At 54.2% G+C, this 15387-nt stretch overlaps 5 protein-coding genes across 5 annotated transcripts; 2 read left to right on the top strand and 3 right to left on the bottom strand.

Moving 5' to 3' along the window:
- The first annotated feature begins 56 nt into the window (after positions 1 to 56).
- STEHIDRAFT_120599 (DUF1682-domain-containing protein) lies at positions 57 to 1820 on the top strand. Its single transcript, XM_007302973.1, has 7 exons — positions 57 to 225; positions 285 to 381; positions 467 to 797; positions 862 to 919; positions 986 to 1083; positions 1168 to 1494; positions 1610 to 1820. The coding sequence occupies exons 1-7, from the start codon at positions 102 to 104 to the stop codon at positions 1673 to 1675; spliced, it is 1101 nt and encodes a 366-aa protein (XP_007303035.1). The 5' UTR covers positions 57 to 101; the 3' UTR covers positions 1676 to 1820.
- Positions 1821 to 2452: 632 nt separating this feature from the next.
- Positions 2453 to 3272, bottom strand: STEHIDRAFT_77424 (uncharacterized protein). Its single transcript, XM_007302408.1, has 2 exons — positions 2985 to 3272; positions 2453 to 2778 (listed from the first exon to the last, which is right to left on the bottom strand). Exons 1-2 carry the CDS (start codon positions 3174 to 3176, stop codon positions 2647 to 2649), a joined length of 324 nt encoding a protein of 107 aa, XP_007302470.1. The 5' UTR covers positions 3177 to 3272; the 3' UTR covers positions 2453 to 2646.
- Positions 3273 to 3604: 332 nt separating this feature from the next.
- Positions 3605 to 7714, bottom strand: STEHIDRAFT_95612 (uncharacterized protein; the record flags this gene model as incomplete). Its single annotated transcript, XM_007302974.1, has 12 exons — positions 7439 to 7714; positions 7327 to 7390; positions 7164 to 7274; positions 6936 to 7108; positions 6629 to 6863; positions 6344 to 6439; positions 5404 to 6227; positions 5222 to 5350; positions 5116 to 5168; positions 4676 to 5030; positions 4448 to 4595; positions 3605 to 4357 (listed from the first exon to the last, which is right to left on the bottom strand). Exons 1-12 carry the CDS (start codon positions 7696 to 7698, stop codon positions 3605 to 3607), a joined length of 3201 nt encoding a protein of 1066 aa, XP_007303036.1. The 5' UTR covers positions 7699 to 7714.
- A 1270-nt stretch (positions 7715 to 8984) lies between these two features.
- Positions 8985 to 11358, top strand: STEHIDRAFT_146434 (uncharacterized protein). The gene is made up of 7 exons (XM_007302975.1): positions 8985 to 9457; positions 9515 to 9641; positions 9698 to 9842; positions 9957 to 10190; positions 10283 to 10610; positions 10680 to 10786; positions 10847 to 11358. Exons 1-7 carry the CDS (start codon positions 9389 to 9391, stop codon positions 10875 to 10877), a joined length of 1041 nt encoding a protein of 346 aa, XP_007303037.1. The 5' UTR covers positions 8985 to 9388; the 3' UTR covers positions 10878 to 11358.
- Positions 11359 to 13196: 1838 nt separating this feature from the next.
- On the bottom strand, positions 13197 to 15252 carry STEHIDRAFT_146435 (glucose-6-P dehydrogenase; the record flags this gene model as incomplete). Its single annotated transcript, XM_007302976.1, has 8 exons — positions 15117 to 15252; positions 15029 to 15063; positions 14308 to 14971; positions 14178 to 14254; positions 13925 to 14126; positions 13506 to 13810; positions 13304 to 13446; positions 13197 to 13230 (listed from the first exon to the last, which is right to left on the bottom strand). Exons 1-8 carry the CDS (start codon positions 15181 to 15183, stop codon positions 13197 to 13199), a joined length of 1527 nt encoding a protein of 508 aa, XP_007303038.1. The 5' UTR covers positions 15184 to 15252.
- Positions 15253 to 15387: the final 135 nt, after the last annotated feature.

The following is a 15387-nucleotide window of genomic DNA, read 5'->3' on the forward strand; positions in this document are numbered from 1 at the left end:
AACATTCATCGTCCGGCATCGGGCGGACGGACCACGCGAGCGGCGACTTGAGAGGCAGGGATCCTCCTTCCGACTCCGGCTCGTTTAAGTCCTCGAGCTCGATGTCCTTCCTCGGCCAGTTCAACAAGGTCTTGCAGTCCCTCTCCCCGCCTCCACTCACTCTTCTCGAGGAGTATGATGGACCAGAGTATCCTTTCGCCAAATACCTCGCGTTTCGGCCAGGACGTATGTTGTAACTCCTATATTTCTTGCCAGATAGCCACTCACCACTGCCTCTACATCAGTTTTGAAAACCGAGGCCTTCATCCTCGCCGGTGTACTCTTCTACGTCTTGTTCTTCTTCCTCGGGAAGCGCAACAATGAGCAACGGGTCAATGCATGGTACGCCTCTTCGTCTAGTCCATCCCATCCCTTCCGTTCCCCCCGTCAGCCTCCTGACTCACCCATACGTTCTACCCATCACCAGGTGCGACGCCCACGCGTCCCTCTACGAGAAACAATTCTCCAAACCCGCAGCCGGTGGCGTCACCCAAGACGGATACTCCGACTTTTTCCTCTTCTCCACCGGCAGACGCCTCGTCGCCTCCCTCCACACCGTCTTCACCCTCCGTCCTCGTCACGACCTCTCCCAGACCCTCTACCAAGTCATCCGTGAGCTCGTTCAGCTCACTTGGGTGCCCCAGGACGAGATCCAGTTGGACTTCAAGCTGCATCCGGATGTGGTCCTTCCGGGCTTTGTATGGGCTTTGGTCAGCAAGAACGAGTTGACTTCGATTCAGAAGGAGAGGTGGGACTTGGTGAGTATTCTCTTCCCTTTGTTTAGAACGTCGCGCAGGAACGATATCTAACGCGTACATGTAGACTTGGACGCGCTCTTCTGAGAATCCGGCTCTGCCTCAATGGGCCTCCGTCATGACCGGTACGCGTCTTAGTCCCGTATCAACCGTCATCCAACGTCCATTATCTGAGACCGCTCTCTCTACAGAATTCGCCGACGTAACCGAGAACCTCCTCAAACTAGGCGAACCAGTCTTCAAAGCCCTCCGCGATCCCGCCATCCAACCCTACTTCCGTTCTCTCTCCGTAAGCCTGCTTCCTTCCTCCTTCTCCCTTCCTCTCAACCTAACCTAACCTAACCGAAACGCGAAAACAAACGAACACCCATAGGTAACCGACCTCCCCCGCGAACACCCCGACTCCCTCAAACACGAAAAACACGTCATCCTCTCCCTACACTCCCTCCCCTCCTCCTCCGCCCACCTCTCCCTTCCCCTCATCACAGCCCTCTTCCAATTCGTCGACGCTTTACCGCGCACGAACCTCCGCCCGGAGACGAAGAAGAAGCTGGCGGCGAAGAGGGAGGAGTTTTTGAAGGAGCTGAAGGAGGAGAGGGAGAAGCCGAAGAGGGAGGAGGCGTTGGAGGCTAAGGCGGCGGCGAAGAAGAAGGCGGAGGATGAGAGGATGGCGAAGTTGACGGCGGCGGAGCAGCAGAAGGTTCGTGTTTTTCTGTTTTTTTCTTCTTGTTTTTTTTTGGTTGGAGTGGTGGCTGAGTGAGTGGAAGGTCGAACGAGTTACTCACGCAACTCCGTTTTTTGTCGTCATATTCTAGCTCCTCGAGCGCGACCGTAAAAAGGCGATGCGCAAACAGGGTAAAATGTCCGTCCGGAAGAGCTGAAGTGGACTGCCCGTACGAAACCTCAGCGTCGAGCGTCCTGCCGAATGCACTTGTCTTGTCCCGAAAGGACTTTATCTATGTATTTAAAATAAAAGCTTCTGCTGTGGTATTGTATGGAGTCGATGGCCCGCAATCGCATTGACAAGAGACTTGCATGTTCACTCCTCCCGAATGGAGGTGGTCGGGCGGGAATGTCTGACTTATCTCAAGGGAACGACTGTCTTCCCGTCCTAAGTTTAACGGTCTGACTGGCTCAGTGAATGGATTTACACCGAGGCCTCACTCAAGAATGCGTCTATGACTTCATCAATCAACGTGCATGATACCATACCAAGGAGCGCGTTTAAATTATTGGTTGCAAGGGAAGGTCTTCTGTGGATTTGTGAAGCCATGTAAGTATATGAAGTCCGAGACATCGCGCAGCGAACGGAGCGGCGAATCGAACTAGAAGTCCACAGTCAGGGCACGATGCATACGAATAAACGTAAGTAGTATATGTCCATGAGCGATTGATCGCATCCAGGATTCAATAGTCAATCCTGTCCGACCTGAAAAGTGGTCGACGTCTGTGGCGTTTCTCACTTTCCTTTGAGTCGAAGTTTCGTCACCCTTCCATCAGCTATGCACGATACACGATGCAGCGGCGTATACGGAAGGGGAAAGTCGCTATCCAGTGGCTTTTAAAGTACCCGTTCGACGGTTAATTTCTATCATGGTGCATGGCTTGAAGGAGCTATGTAGCTTATGTCGGAGTCGGAGCAAAATGAAAAGCCTAACCAAAACTATAATATAAGTGAGAAAAGCGACACGAATGGAGAAAGCGCACGACATGCCGGCGCACGTCATATTAATATATCCCAATGATACCCGTGGTGCATCGGCCAAGGATCCTGTCGAGAATCGAGATGGTCTGAAGGTCTGAATTAACCCCATCGTAGTCCGTCCCCATCTACACACATGCACATAACTCGTCACCATATCCCGAAGAAAACCTTCCACCATGGCCGACCGACGCCCTGTAGACTTTTCTCCACGCCCTCGACGAGCCTCTCGTAATGATGCGGCATAGACTTTGGCTTCAGCACGTTTTCCGGTGTGGGATACTATAGGGTAGAAACACGAACACAAAACCATAAATAAATGACCGATTCAGTAAACAAGCCCATGGGTCCGGGTCACACTTGCACACAATAGGAAGATACAGCAGAAACGGTAACGTAGATGAACCGAGGCAGAGCCAGTAAAGCAAGGAATGAAAGGAAAGGGGTGTATGCACACCGAACAACCAACGCATGCATGTACAACGTACCTTCTTCATCCACCGATTCTCCTGCAACGCCTTCGCAGCCTCGACCGCCGCCGGCCGCGACGCGAGGTTCGGGTGCTCAGCAAGCGATTCGAGGAACGTCTTGAGCTGCATGTTGGGCCGGATGGGATCTGCGGGCCAGTTTGTGGCGATCCGGCGGAGTTGGGAGGAGAGTGCGGAGCCGGGGGCGGACATGGTGGCGAAAAAGTTGTGGTGATATGACGCGTGAGTATGTGCGTGTATGTGTGTGTGTATTCTGTGGGAAATATGTTGGTGTTGGGCGTAAGGGATGTGGACTGGTTGGAGGGGACGAGATGGGTGGCGGAGACTCGGAGGCGTTCGAGGTGAAGGCACGCGGCTCTGGATTTGACAGGAATTTGAAACTGTAGCTGTTCCGTTGGTGACCTCATTCCGAGCACCCGGCTCAGATCGGGGCCACGACGCACCCAGCCACAGACCAAGTAAAACACAAAAAAGCTCGAATGATTGAGCATCATTATACTGGTACATATCCATAGGTACAAGGAAGAAGCCGTGAGATGGGGTATAATACAGAAGATACAGCAAAGCAAATTCAACGGTGATGTTCCCGAAAAAAAAGTCCCACTCGCCACAACGTAGAACTACGACATCTCCCCCTCAAGAACGATTGGCGGAGGCCTCGGGCTCACAGGGATCTCTTCCCCACTCTCATCCTCCACCTTGATCTTAACCACACTCTCCACCTCCCCGACCGTAGTCCCCTCCGTCACCTGCGCCTCAGGCAGCTCCGCCTTCTTCCCCCTCGGCTTCAGACCCCCAGGCCACCTCGCTCCCCAGCTCTCAAAGAACTTCAACAACCAACCCGGCTTAAAAACCGATCCCGTCTCCACAGGTCCGACATCTTCTTCTTCCTCCTCTCCCTCCTCCGGTAACCCCTCCTCCTCTTCCGCCTCGCTCTCCGTCCTTCCTAACGCATCCACCAATCTCTCCTCTCCGCTAAGGGTCCACTGCAACCTATTGAACCTCCCATGCGCCCCATGCGATCCCTGCGGCAACCTCGACCCCCTCCCTCCCACCACCGCTCCCGTCCCATTCGCCCCATTCACTCCAGCACCAGTCGCATGCACATGATTCGTCCCGAACACCTTGTCCCGCATAGCGATCACGTTCCTCCGCTGTGGCGCGACCGAATGCCACAGATCCTGCACCCTGAACTGTTCCGCTTCGTACGAGAGCGCGTGAGTCTCCTGTAGCATCGTCGACGTCCGCGCGCGGATGAGCTCGATCTCGCCGATCAGTTTGCTGCGGTGTTCGATGGAGGTGAGCAGGGCTTGGTGCGATTCGTAGTCGGAGCGCATGCGGGCGTTGGTGGAGGAGAGGCGGCTTGTGAGGACCTGTGATGTTATGTAGAATGTCAGAAAACCACGGAGCTGCTGGTGGGGAGGGAGGGAGGGAGGGAGGGAAGGAGGGAGGGAGCAACGGACCTGGAGGACGGCGATGACGCCTTCGAGGTGCTGATCTCGTCTTCGCATGATGAGCAATTGTCCACAGAGATCCACGTCGATCTTCATCCTATCCACCGGCAACACGCGCAAAGCCTTCAACCTCGACGCGTCGTCGAAACTTCTCCGTCTACAAAGCAAAAACAAAACAAGTGAGCCTCAGCACCCCTTTGTTGATCCCCCAACAAGAAAACCTAACGATACACATACCTCGTCAACACCTGCCCCTCATAAGGCTTATAACTCAACACCGACATATCATCCCTACTATACCCCTCTTCCACACTCCCCACAACCCTCAAACTTTCCCTCTCCTCGATACTCGTCCTCCTCGTCCCCGTCCCCGTCCCCGTCCCCGTCCCCGCCCCCGTCCCGTCATCCTGCGTGATCCCCCTCCTCGCGCTCAACGGGTCCGACCAGCTCGTGACCCGACTCTGATACGTCGGTTTCGCACGCGGCCGTTTGTGGTTGAATTCGGACAGACGGCGATCGTAGTCGGAGAGGTTCGTGGCTGAGCCTCCGTCGACGGTGAGGGAGCTCGTGTTGAGGTAGAAACCTTGTTGGGCTGTGAAGAAGGGAGGTTGTTCGGTGTGAGGAAGACAAGGATTAGGATGTGTGAGAATGGTGGTGGGGGAGATGGAAGGACGTACAGGCGGGGGAAGCTTGGCCACTACTGAGCAGTTCTTCCTCTTCTCCATCCTCTCTGAGCAGTATCGTCAGAAGCGTCAACATTGACAACAATAGCGACAGACAAACCTCGAGACTACCACTTCTGGGACGGGTGGAGATTGATTACCGACCCAAAAAGTGTCCCCTGTGACGCTGGGCTTGCTCCCGTGTCCATGTCGCGCACTGAGATCCACGCTCTGCTTCTTACGGTTCAACCTACCAAATACCGTCAATACGCATTAGGAAATCACGAACAAGCAACAACCCACCCAGTCCACGACTCGATCTTCCGCTGCACTCTCCTCCCCGTCCACCCCCTTGACTCACTCTCATCCTCGGTCGACCTCCCATCCGACCTCTCATTCCTCTCCTTATCTCTCTCCCTCTCCTTCTCATCGTCCTTCTCTCTCTCCACCTCAAACATAACCCTCTCCGACCTCTTCTTCTCCAACTGCGCCAACCGTCCCGACCACAAATACCTCAAGCTCGCCGCCCCATCCTTCCCACTCGCCTGCACGATCCTCACAAACTGTTCCATATCCCCCGTCGCAATCGGCACGTCGTTCCTCGACGACGACGAGTCCCTCAACACCGGCTGCCCACCATACCCGCTGTACCCATACCCGTAGCCGTAGCCATACCCATCCTTCGAGGCGTTGCTGCCAGAGCCCCCATAAGACGAACTATGTCCGTGTCCGTGCCCATGATGTCCATGTCCATGCCCACCGATACTCCCGATCCCCCCACCCACCACTGAACTCGTGCTCGTCCTCAGATCCGTCGTGAAGTCGTCCAGCTTATTGAGCAACACCCTATGCACCTTATACGACTCCGACTGTCTGAACTTCGTATACGCGGCGTCGATGGCCTCGATCGTTTCCTGGGTCAGGTAAGGCAGTGGTTTCGGTTTGGAGGGGGAGTTGGCGGTGGTGCTGGATGGGGAGGTTGAGGTGTGAGGATGAGGCGGAGAGGCGTTGGTGAGGGAGGCAGTGATGGCGGTGTTGATGGATGTGTTGAAGAGGCGTGCGGAGGGGAGGTTGAGAAGCGCTTGCACGAAGATATGCGGTTCGATGAATGGGTCTTTGGGAAAGAGCTGGGAGAGCGTTTTGGTATATGTTCAGTGACTCGTCCTTTCCGGTAGGGACGGAGACCGTGTAGGAGAGGGAGGGGGGGAAGGGTGGCAATGCTGATGATGTTTGCGGAACGTACCTGCCCGTAACCAAGAGCGTAGAGTTTGTTGCGGATACAGGCGACGAGACTGAGGAGAGCGGAAACGATGGTTGGATCTGCGACCCTCTCCATGGGCTAGATGAGCCCATCCGGAGAGTACGAAATCAGTAATGTTGAAATGAAGCATTGACGATTGAGCAGGCCCACAAAGGGGCTCGCGGGGCGAACTGTCCCGAGCAAGCATCGCCACCGCCGGCGGAAGCAGATGGGCGGGGTGGAAAGGAAAAAGTATAAAGAGGACCCGACAGAGGAGAATCCACGCACCTCGACTCCGAGACATGGTTCTCCTATCTCCGCGATCCATCGCTGGATCCCGTTCACCGTAACATCGCACAACAAACCGTTGCGCTCTTCCGGGGACAGGTCGAATTTGCCGAAGATCGAAAGGCCGGCTTGGACGAGCTTCACGAGCTCTAGTGTCGTCGCGCCGAAGAGCTCGGTGGATCTGAGTTTGTCGGGGAGGTTGTACATGCCGATGAAGCGGTCTTTGGTCGTATCGCTAAATGATGTGGATTAGAATGGGCCAAGAGATGGGAAGTAGGGCACCGCGCAAAGTTCGACATTGTCATACCTGGGCTCTTCCAAGGTCAGAGCAGTCCTTCCCGCACATCCCATGCGAAGAAGGTTGATGTTGGTATATAGACGTTCCCGGGCTTCGAGGAAAGAGCCGCTTGGGACGTGGACGATGGTGTAGTCCGAACGGAAGTTGGCAAGGGAGGTGACCATGAGGGTTCCGTGCACAGTCTAGGTCCAAATATCAGCAATGAGGAGTCGTCAAGAATCTGGGAGCGAGGCATACCTCCTTAGGACGAGCACCGGACTGGCGCAGCTCGCGAATGACCTTGTCCCATTCTGCCTGTGTTTCGACCACAGAAAGGCTGTAGCACGGGCTTAGAGCAGTAACGGTGATCTAGAGACAAAGATCAGGAGCAGGGTGGGAAAGACGGAGATAGGAAGCACACTTTGTGCTCTGGATCGCCTGTGTATACAGCCAGCGTTACAACTGGCGCTATTCGCTCTGTGACCCTACGACGGATTAGTCAAGTAGGCAAACCACGAACGAGAGGGAAATACCATTTCTCAACGGCATGTATCTGATAGCCTTCAATCTCCAGTTGCTCCTGCACTATCTCGAACTTGCAGTTGAATCCTAACCACTCGGCGCCAGTGTCCTTAGGAGGGTGGAGCAGAGAAGGAGAAAGGGAAATGGAGAGGGAAGCGGAACGAGAACGGATGATCTTTGTGGAGGAGTTCTTGACTTTGGTAGACTTGGGCGATCCTGTCGGGCTAGCATGCGCTAGAGAGGGAGGACGAGGTTCACGCACTGTGGGCATCAACAGCCTCGGTCTCGCGGAGGGTATAGAGAGCAGCGGACTCGGTGGAGGGGCCACGCCCGGCGTTGCGGGCTGCGACGACGCCCTCTGTGCGAGTGGAGGGACATTGGGCGAAGAGAGCAGGGGCAAGGCCGTTGCAGACGAGCGGGCCTTCATGGCGGTGTGGCCCAGAAGCAGCAGCGACGGATAGCAGAGGAAGTGTGGCACTGTTGCCCGTTGGTTGCCCGAGACGACGTCCGGGGCCGCCGGATCTACAGGCACCCACGTGGCACACGTGGGATGCTCGATTCAGAGATCCAGCAGCTTGGCAAACGTCACTCGCAGCATCGATCGTTGCCCTTGTAGCCGATGTGTGGCCGACCTCCTGGAGACAGCAATACCGGACGGGCCCCGATTCCGCGAGCTTTGTGTATATTTTATGCAGGAAAAGCAGGCGGGGATAGTGTCGAGAGCGAGGGAAAGGGTCGCGTGGAATAGGTCGGGGAGGAAATGACGTTAGTGAGTCAGACGAGGGAACATCGTCGCGCGAGACGCCGCAGACTGGATCAGGATCGGGGCCGGCTGGCGCGATGGCCCCCTCAAGACTGAAATGCTGCCTTCGATGCTTATAGCGCTCGCCACTCTCTCTGCTACCTTCACTACACCTCCCATGGTCGATGAACACGACGCCCACAGCGAACGCTCCCCGACGCCCACGCTGCGTCCACCGTCGCCGAGTGCTGCCCGCTCCGTTGTGCCCCGCGATGGCCCCTCTCGCCCTGCTGCACATCGGGGCCACAGCCCTCCTGAACGGCAGCGGAGACCTCCTCCTTCGCGCTCTGTGAATGTTGAGCTAGCACCAGTGCCTGGCCCGAGCACGATCAGACATCCTCCATCCCGTCCCTCTCGATCCACTCCCCCCAGATCGGAACTACCACCTACCTCATCCTGCACACCTTCCAATGCTTCGTCAAATACTCCTACCCTACCTCCCCTACCACCTCCTTCTCCGCCTCCAGTCCCCATGCACAACCGTCTCCGCCCCGTCCTCCGCTGTCCGGCCTGCTCTTCGTCTCTTCTCGTCTCGCCCATAACTCTGCTCTGTGGCCACACCGTTTGCAGAGGCCATCTGCCCCTCAGACAGTCTTCAGCTCCCCATCCACCGTTAATTTGCCCCGTAACCGGTTGCGCTTCCTCCACCACCGCTCCACTCGCACCCAACATTCATCCTACCTCTCATGTCACTTTCTTCCCCGCCACCGCAAACGCCGTCGACCCTTCCGCACGCGCATTTGCTAACATAGTTGCAACCTCCTCCACAGACGTCACTGTCAGCAGACTTCTCGCCAGTCTTTCTCACACAAGCGAGCAGCCCAACGCTCGTCAGTTTATCCACCCCCACGAGGATGATAGCGAGGACTCGGATGACGACAGAGGCCCTGAACACGAAGATCCTTCGCTCTCGTCATTCGCGTTACCATCCTCCTCCAACACCTCGAGTTTTCTTACTCCATCCACTTCTGGCCTTCCCCCGGCTCATCCCGCCACACCACAAACCCGTCCTTCTCTTCCGCCATATTCTTCAGAACCAACCAGAGAATGCTCTCACAGTCCAAATGACCGTCCTCGGAAACGCCGTCGAAGAAGACGGTCTTCTACTGGCTCGCCAGAGGGTCCTCAGGAACGTCCCGGAGAATTCGAGAAAGAACTGATGGGTGACCTCAGTTGCGAGATTTGTTTCGCGTTGTTTTATCAACCGGTTACGACTCCGTGTCAACATGTGCGTCAACGCTCCCAGCGCCTTGTGTTTTCTGACGTACTGACCCAACTATCACAGACATTTTGCGCCAAATGTCTCCAGAGGTCTCTGGACCACAGCAGCCAGTGCCCACTGTGTCGACAAGACCTTTCAGGTTTTACCTATTTTCAGGATCACCCGTTCAACCAAACCGTCCTGAAAATCGGTCAGCGCCCTTCCATTTTCCCGTTCAGTCCCTCTCGTCTGACGTCACTTGTCCAGTTCTGGAGGCATTTCCGGACGTGTATGCAGAACGAGGTAGACTCTTAGACGAAGAGGCCCGGATCGCGCGCCTCGATACACCGATATTCGTCGGCCAACTCTCCTTTCCGGGCATGTCCGTCATCCTCCATTTTTTTGAGCCACGGTACGCGTCCCCGAGGGCTCTCTATCGCCGCTCTTAGCTCCACTTTTGACTTTGCATCTTGGCTGACGTTTTGCGCTTGTTTTCCTTTTTGAATTTCATTCTTGATGGCCGCAGGTATCGATTGATGCTGCGACGGTGTTTGGCGTCTCCGACACCGTGCTTTGGCATGATCATGCCTTCGCGGAGCACATCACAAAGCACCAGCAACGACTATGGGACCATGCTCGAGATTCGAAGCGTAAGGATGTTGGCGGATGGTCGTAGCTTGATCGAGACATGGGGCACGCATCGATTTCGCATTATGGAGCGAGGGACGTTGGACGGCTACATGCTTGGAAGGGTCGAGCGGTAAGAGACTTTTTTAGGCCGCTTTCTGCATAGACCTTACCAAGTTCACTCCTGACGTACCTTCCATTCTTTTGTGGCATTATGGCCATCAGGATCGACGACTTTCCACGGGATCTGGGCGATTCCGAAGCCAGCCTGACAGCCGTCCTGAACGACGCCGAGTCATCCTCGCTTGCCTCTAACCCATCTTCCTTGAGATCGGGCCCACAGCCTCCTCCCCCGCCAGAAAATCTGCGGATCGCTTCTGTCTTCCAGAGAGCGCGCCAGACGGTCCCGAACAACGAGGCGCTCATGGAGTTTTGTCGGAATTTCGTGGACCAGTTGCAGGCTGGCGCTGCGCCGTGGGTCGTCCAGAGATTGAATAATACGTATGGCCCGATGCCTACGGATCCGAGCAACTTTAGTTTTTGGATGGCTTTGGTGAGTCCCCCCCTCTCTTGCGTATGACATATTATATAGGGCCTGAAGCTTATACGCGGTCTGGTTTAGGTCTTGCCCATCGACGAGATCGAAAAGTCGAAATTGCTGCCTATTAAGTCGCCACGGCTTCGGTTGCGGTTAGTCGTGTATTGGATAGAGCAGCTCAAGAGCAACTGGTCGGTGCTATTTTCAGACTACTTATCTTCGCGAAATGAAAGCTTACGCTTGTTATTCAGGTGGTTTACGAGCGGATGTATCATCTGCTAGCATCGGCTTCAACGTCACCGTCTTCCAGCTATCTCTACCTTCATATTTTCCTGTCTACCACCATATCTGGCATCGTGTCTCCCATACATCCTGTATCTCGTAGCTTGCGTATAATATCCCATGGATCCGACCCATTTTGTCTCTTATACTCGTTCTTCTCTTCTTTTATTGCAATCGGGGGCAGTGGACATCCATCTTTGTTCCCGATCTTCTATTATCTTTCCTTGGGGTGACGGGCTCTATCTTTAATCTCAATATTCTGTCGTCTTGCGGTCGTCGGTCGACCCCTCGTCCTCAAAACGCCCTTTTTTGTCATCTGCCAGTGTACCGCTACCGCTCACTTCTTTCACCCACTCACCCGTTCGTTCACTCCATCCCTCTGGCCCATATAAACCCACTGGCATAACCACGTCAGTATCTATATATGCATTATATTATTCGACCGTTTCATGCGGTTTTGCTTTTCTTTCCTTCACCCACCCACCCACCCACTCTTACCCATCGCCGCATTCTTCCTTACTACTAACTACTTATTCTACTGTGTACCTGCCACCCACGTCGGCAGCCTGCACTGCACTGCGCCACCTGTCCTCTCTTCATTCATTTCACACTTCATAAGCATCTTCGATTTTTGTTTGTGTATCTTTGGATGCCGTCGTCGAAGGCCATAGGACACACGACACAAATACAATACAAGTAACAACGCGCCACGTTGCTTGTCAGTGCCTGCTACCGCCCCGGATCCCACACCCACCCGCTCTATCGTTTGTCTGCACGTAGTACACTTTTAAATTTTGAATTTCTACACTGCCAGTGCCTGTCAATGATCCAGACTCTATAGAGTAAAAATACCCATCGTCTACGCATCCAGCACATCACTCCCCCGCGCATCGGAGAGAGTGACTCTCTCCATCGTTCATAGAAATGCACTTCGATAATATATGGATACGTATACTGCATCTACATATTGGTTATTCCTTCCTTGCTCGAGCACTGGTAGTACAGTAATAAGTACATCTACATTCAAGCTGTTGTATCCTATGTTTGATGATCTCACCAACCGACCCGACCTCGATCTCTGCCAGAACACCATGTCCGACTCGACCACCGAGCCAGTTAACGTTGCAATTATTGGAAGGAACTTGGCAGCCTGAGGTTCGGACTATTACTTATGGTCCTGTACCTGCTTGCGGCGTGCGAGTCTCTATATTCACACGACTGTCAAACCCTACCCCCTGCCCGTCCCATACAGTACTCATGACCATATAAGTGCACGGTCATCCAAGAACCAAACCTGTGGGATCGCTCCATAGCTGCGCCACAGTATACAGTAGGAGATGAACTCTCTTGACATCCGACCGTTCCAAGTTCAACAGCCCGAGTCAAGTGTGGCGCACACAGTGGCATCAAGTGGCGAAAGATCCATCAACCTACTTACCCGAGTCATCATCTGCATCAACGCTCGTAAAAGATACATACATACATACATGCATCCGTGCTCCTCGCATCGCATGATTCGCACCGCCCGGCGGCAACCCCACCAAGCGAGCAAGAATCTGAACTCCATTCCAAATCACGATCCCATCACCGCGATGCCGATGTTGATGTTGATGAAGAACCTTGAAGAACTCACTCTGGTAAGGAAGCTCCTTTCAACTCCTTGGAACTCCTTCAACAGGGTCCAAACATCCACTTCATCCCCGGGTCTGAATGCGTCTAACTTACTAGTGTCGTCGATCTCCGAGGAAGTACCTTCGACCATGACCGAATGTATAGCGGCCGCGATGAACTGCTGGTCGACTGGTCCATCGATGCTGATGGCGTTGGCGTTGGCGAAGCAGTTGGCGCAAAGGTGACTGACTGACATGCAGTACGTACTTCGCGGCCGCCAATTATTGCAAGCGCTTTCGCACGCTACCCGACAGTCCGACATCGGCGAAGACGAAGACGAGAGGATCATATGCAGCCGACGCAGGGGACAGAACCGTGCGTCCATGCAGTAGCTGGCGAGGATGCTGGTTTCGGGTTCGAACAAATACATACAATTGTGATCATGTGCTTTGGAACGGAGAGAATACATTCGTGAGGCCTTCTGATAGTCTATATGGTGTATACGGTGTGCGAGCAGCTATGGTAGCAAGTACAACGACGACAAGGAACAGCGCAGAAAACGACGCACGCACAACACAACACGTAGGGCACTCGAACAACAACAATGACTCGGACAACACAAAAATATATATGCGGTTTCTTCTTCTTCGTCTACTATTCATCTTCATTCGTCGTACACCCCAGGACCGATCCATACGTTAGTGGTATTTAAAGAGCAGCCATGTTCGTCACTGGCCAAGAGCTGTGGTGGTTGCAAAGGGGAGGCAGACGTCAGCAATCGGAAGAGTAGGATGCAGGATGACGAGGACACCCACTATCCCTCAGATGACCGCTTGTAGCCATACTTGGCAGCGAAAGCATCGAGCTCTTTGGGTCCCCGTGAGCCGTAAGGGTATGGCACAGGCTTGGGACGTTGTCCGCTCTTGCCATCGATCCAGTGCAGGATGGGCGTGAAGATCTACACCCGCCAAGTCGTGTCAGTCACCTTACTCTGAAGGTATTGACGACGCGACGAACCTTCCAAGCAACATCGAGCTCATCGTCACGAACAAAGTTGGAGTGATCACCCTTGAGGGCGTCGAGGATGAGGGCTTCGTATGCCTCTGGGATCTTCGTCTCGGTGAACCGTCTCTTGTAAGTCAGGTCCATCTCTGTCGGGAGCGCGCGGGTATAAAGTCCGGGAGTCTTGGTATTGAGTTTGAGGTAGACGGCTTCGGAGGGTTGGATGCGGAGGACGAGTTCGTTGCGGGAGATGTCTTTGAAGATGCCCTGGGTGACATCCTTGAACTGCATGCGAACCTCGACCTTCGCCTCGTTCAAGGCTGAACACGATGAGAATAAAATTTACATCGAGGATGATAGTCGGAAACAAAGATGAAACGTTCCTCAGCGCGTTGGTCCGGCAGAAATGTGTGAGAGCGGGTGAGAGTACGCACCCTTTCCAGCCTTGAGAATGAAAGGCACACCCTCCCACCGTGGGTTGTGAATCCAGAGCGTGGTGGCAGCGAACGTAGGGCATACGGAGTTGTGCGGGACCGTGTCGTCGTCGAGGTATCCGGGCTTGCCGTTGGCGGCGACATATTGGCCCAAAAGCGTATCCGAACGCTCGATTGGCGGGATCGCGCGGAGAACTTTGACCTGCGGCCGGTGAGAACGGTGTACACGCATGAGAGGGACTGAGATGCTCACCTTCTCGTCACGAATGTCCTCTGCAGAGAAGGAGACAGGTCGCTCCATAGTCAAGATACTCAAAACCTGCAAAAGATCTGGAATGTTTCCGTTCACGAACCTGCCGTTGGGATTGGCGATAGACACTCACGGTTCTGCAAGACATCACGGATCATACCAAACTCATCGAAGTAACCACCACGACCTTCTGTTCCGAAAGGCTCCTTGAACGTGATCTGGACGTTGCTGACGGAGTTCTTGTCCCAAGCAGCACCCATAGCCACATTAGCGAAACGGAGGACGAGCAAGTTCTTGACCATCTCCTTCCCAAGGTAGTGATCGATACGGAACGTCTCATCCTCGGTCCAGTGCTCCTTGAGTGCGCTGAGAAGCTCTCTGCACGACTCGAGGTCCTTTCCGAAAGGCTTCTCGACGATGATGCGGTTGATGCCCTTCTTGCTATAACAGTTTTTCTTGCAGTGAGCAGCGACGGGGATGAAGACGGATGGTGGGAGTGCGAGGTAGAAGAGACGATGGCGCTCCTCTCCTTCGTAGCCAGACTCGATCTGCGCGATGTGCTTCTCGAGATTTTGGAAAGATGCATCGTCCTCGTAACCACCGGAGACGTAGGTGCTGAGTTTCTTGAATTCGTCTATCTTCTTGGAGATCTCCTCGTTGTTGTCTGCGTTCTTGATGTACGATGTTGCGCGTTTGTGGAATTCTGCCTCGTCCATCTTTGTGCGCGCATAGCCTACTATTTTGACGTCTCTTGGGAGGAAACCATCGCGATAGAGACCGAATAGAGCCGGGAAAGTCTATATAGTTTTCAGATAAGCATAAGAATTACCTCTGCATAGTACATCGCATCGAACCTTTTTCTTTGCGAGATCGCCGGAGGCACCGAACACTGCAGAGAGTGGTGAGCGGGATAAAGATGACGGAATAGGGGAACTTGCGCACCGATGATGACCGTGTTATCCTTGAGTTCATGATTCTCGCTTTGCATCGATGGGATAACGCCAGCCATGATTCAGATAGAGGGATATAGAGAGAAATAAGAGAAGAAATAAGTATGTCGGTGGGTGGTCTGCGGGAGAGGGTGGATGGGTCTACGCAACTCTCTTATTTAGCTGACTGACGAAGGTCCCACTCTCATCCACCGCTCGGCCGACCGCCCGGGCCGGACGCATCAGTGGTGACGATTGGTCAATGCGCGCTTGCTGCCTCTCTT

The sequence above is a fragment of the Stereum hirsutum genome (genome assembly GCF_000264905.1).
Source record: "Stereum hirsutum FP-91666 SS1 unplaced genomic scaffold STEHIscaffold_5, whole genome shotgun sequence".
In the NCBI taxonomy this organism is placed as follows: domain Eukaryota; kingdom Fungi; phylum Basidiomycota; class Agaricomycetes; order Russulales; family Stereaceae; genus Stereum; species Stereum hirsutum.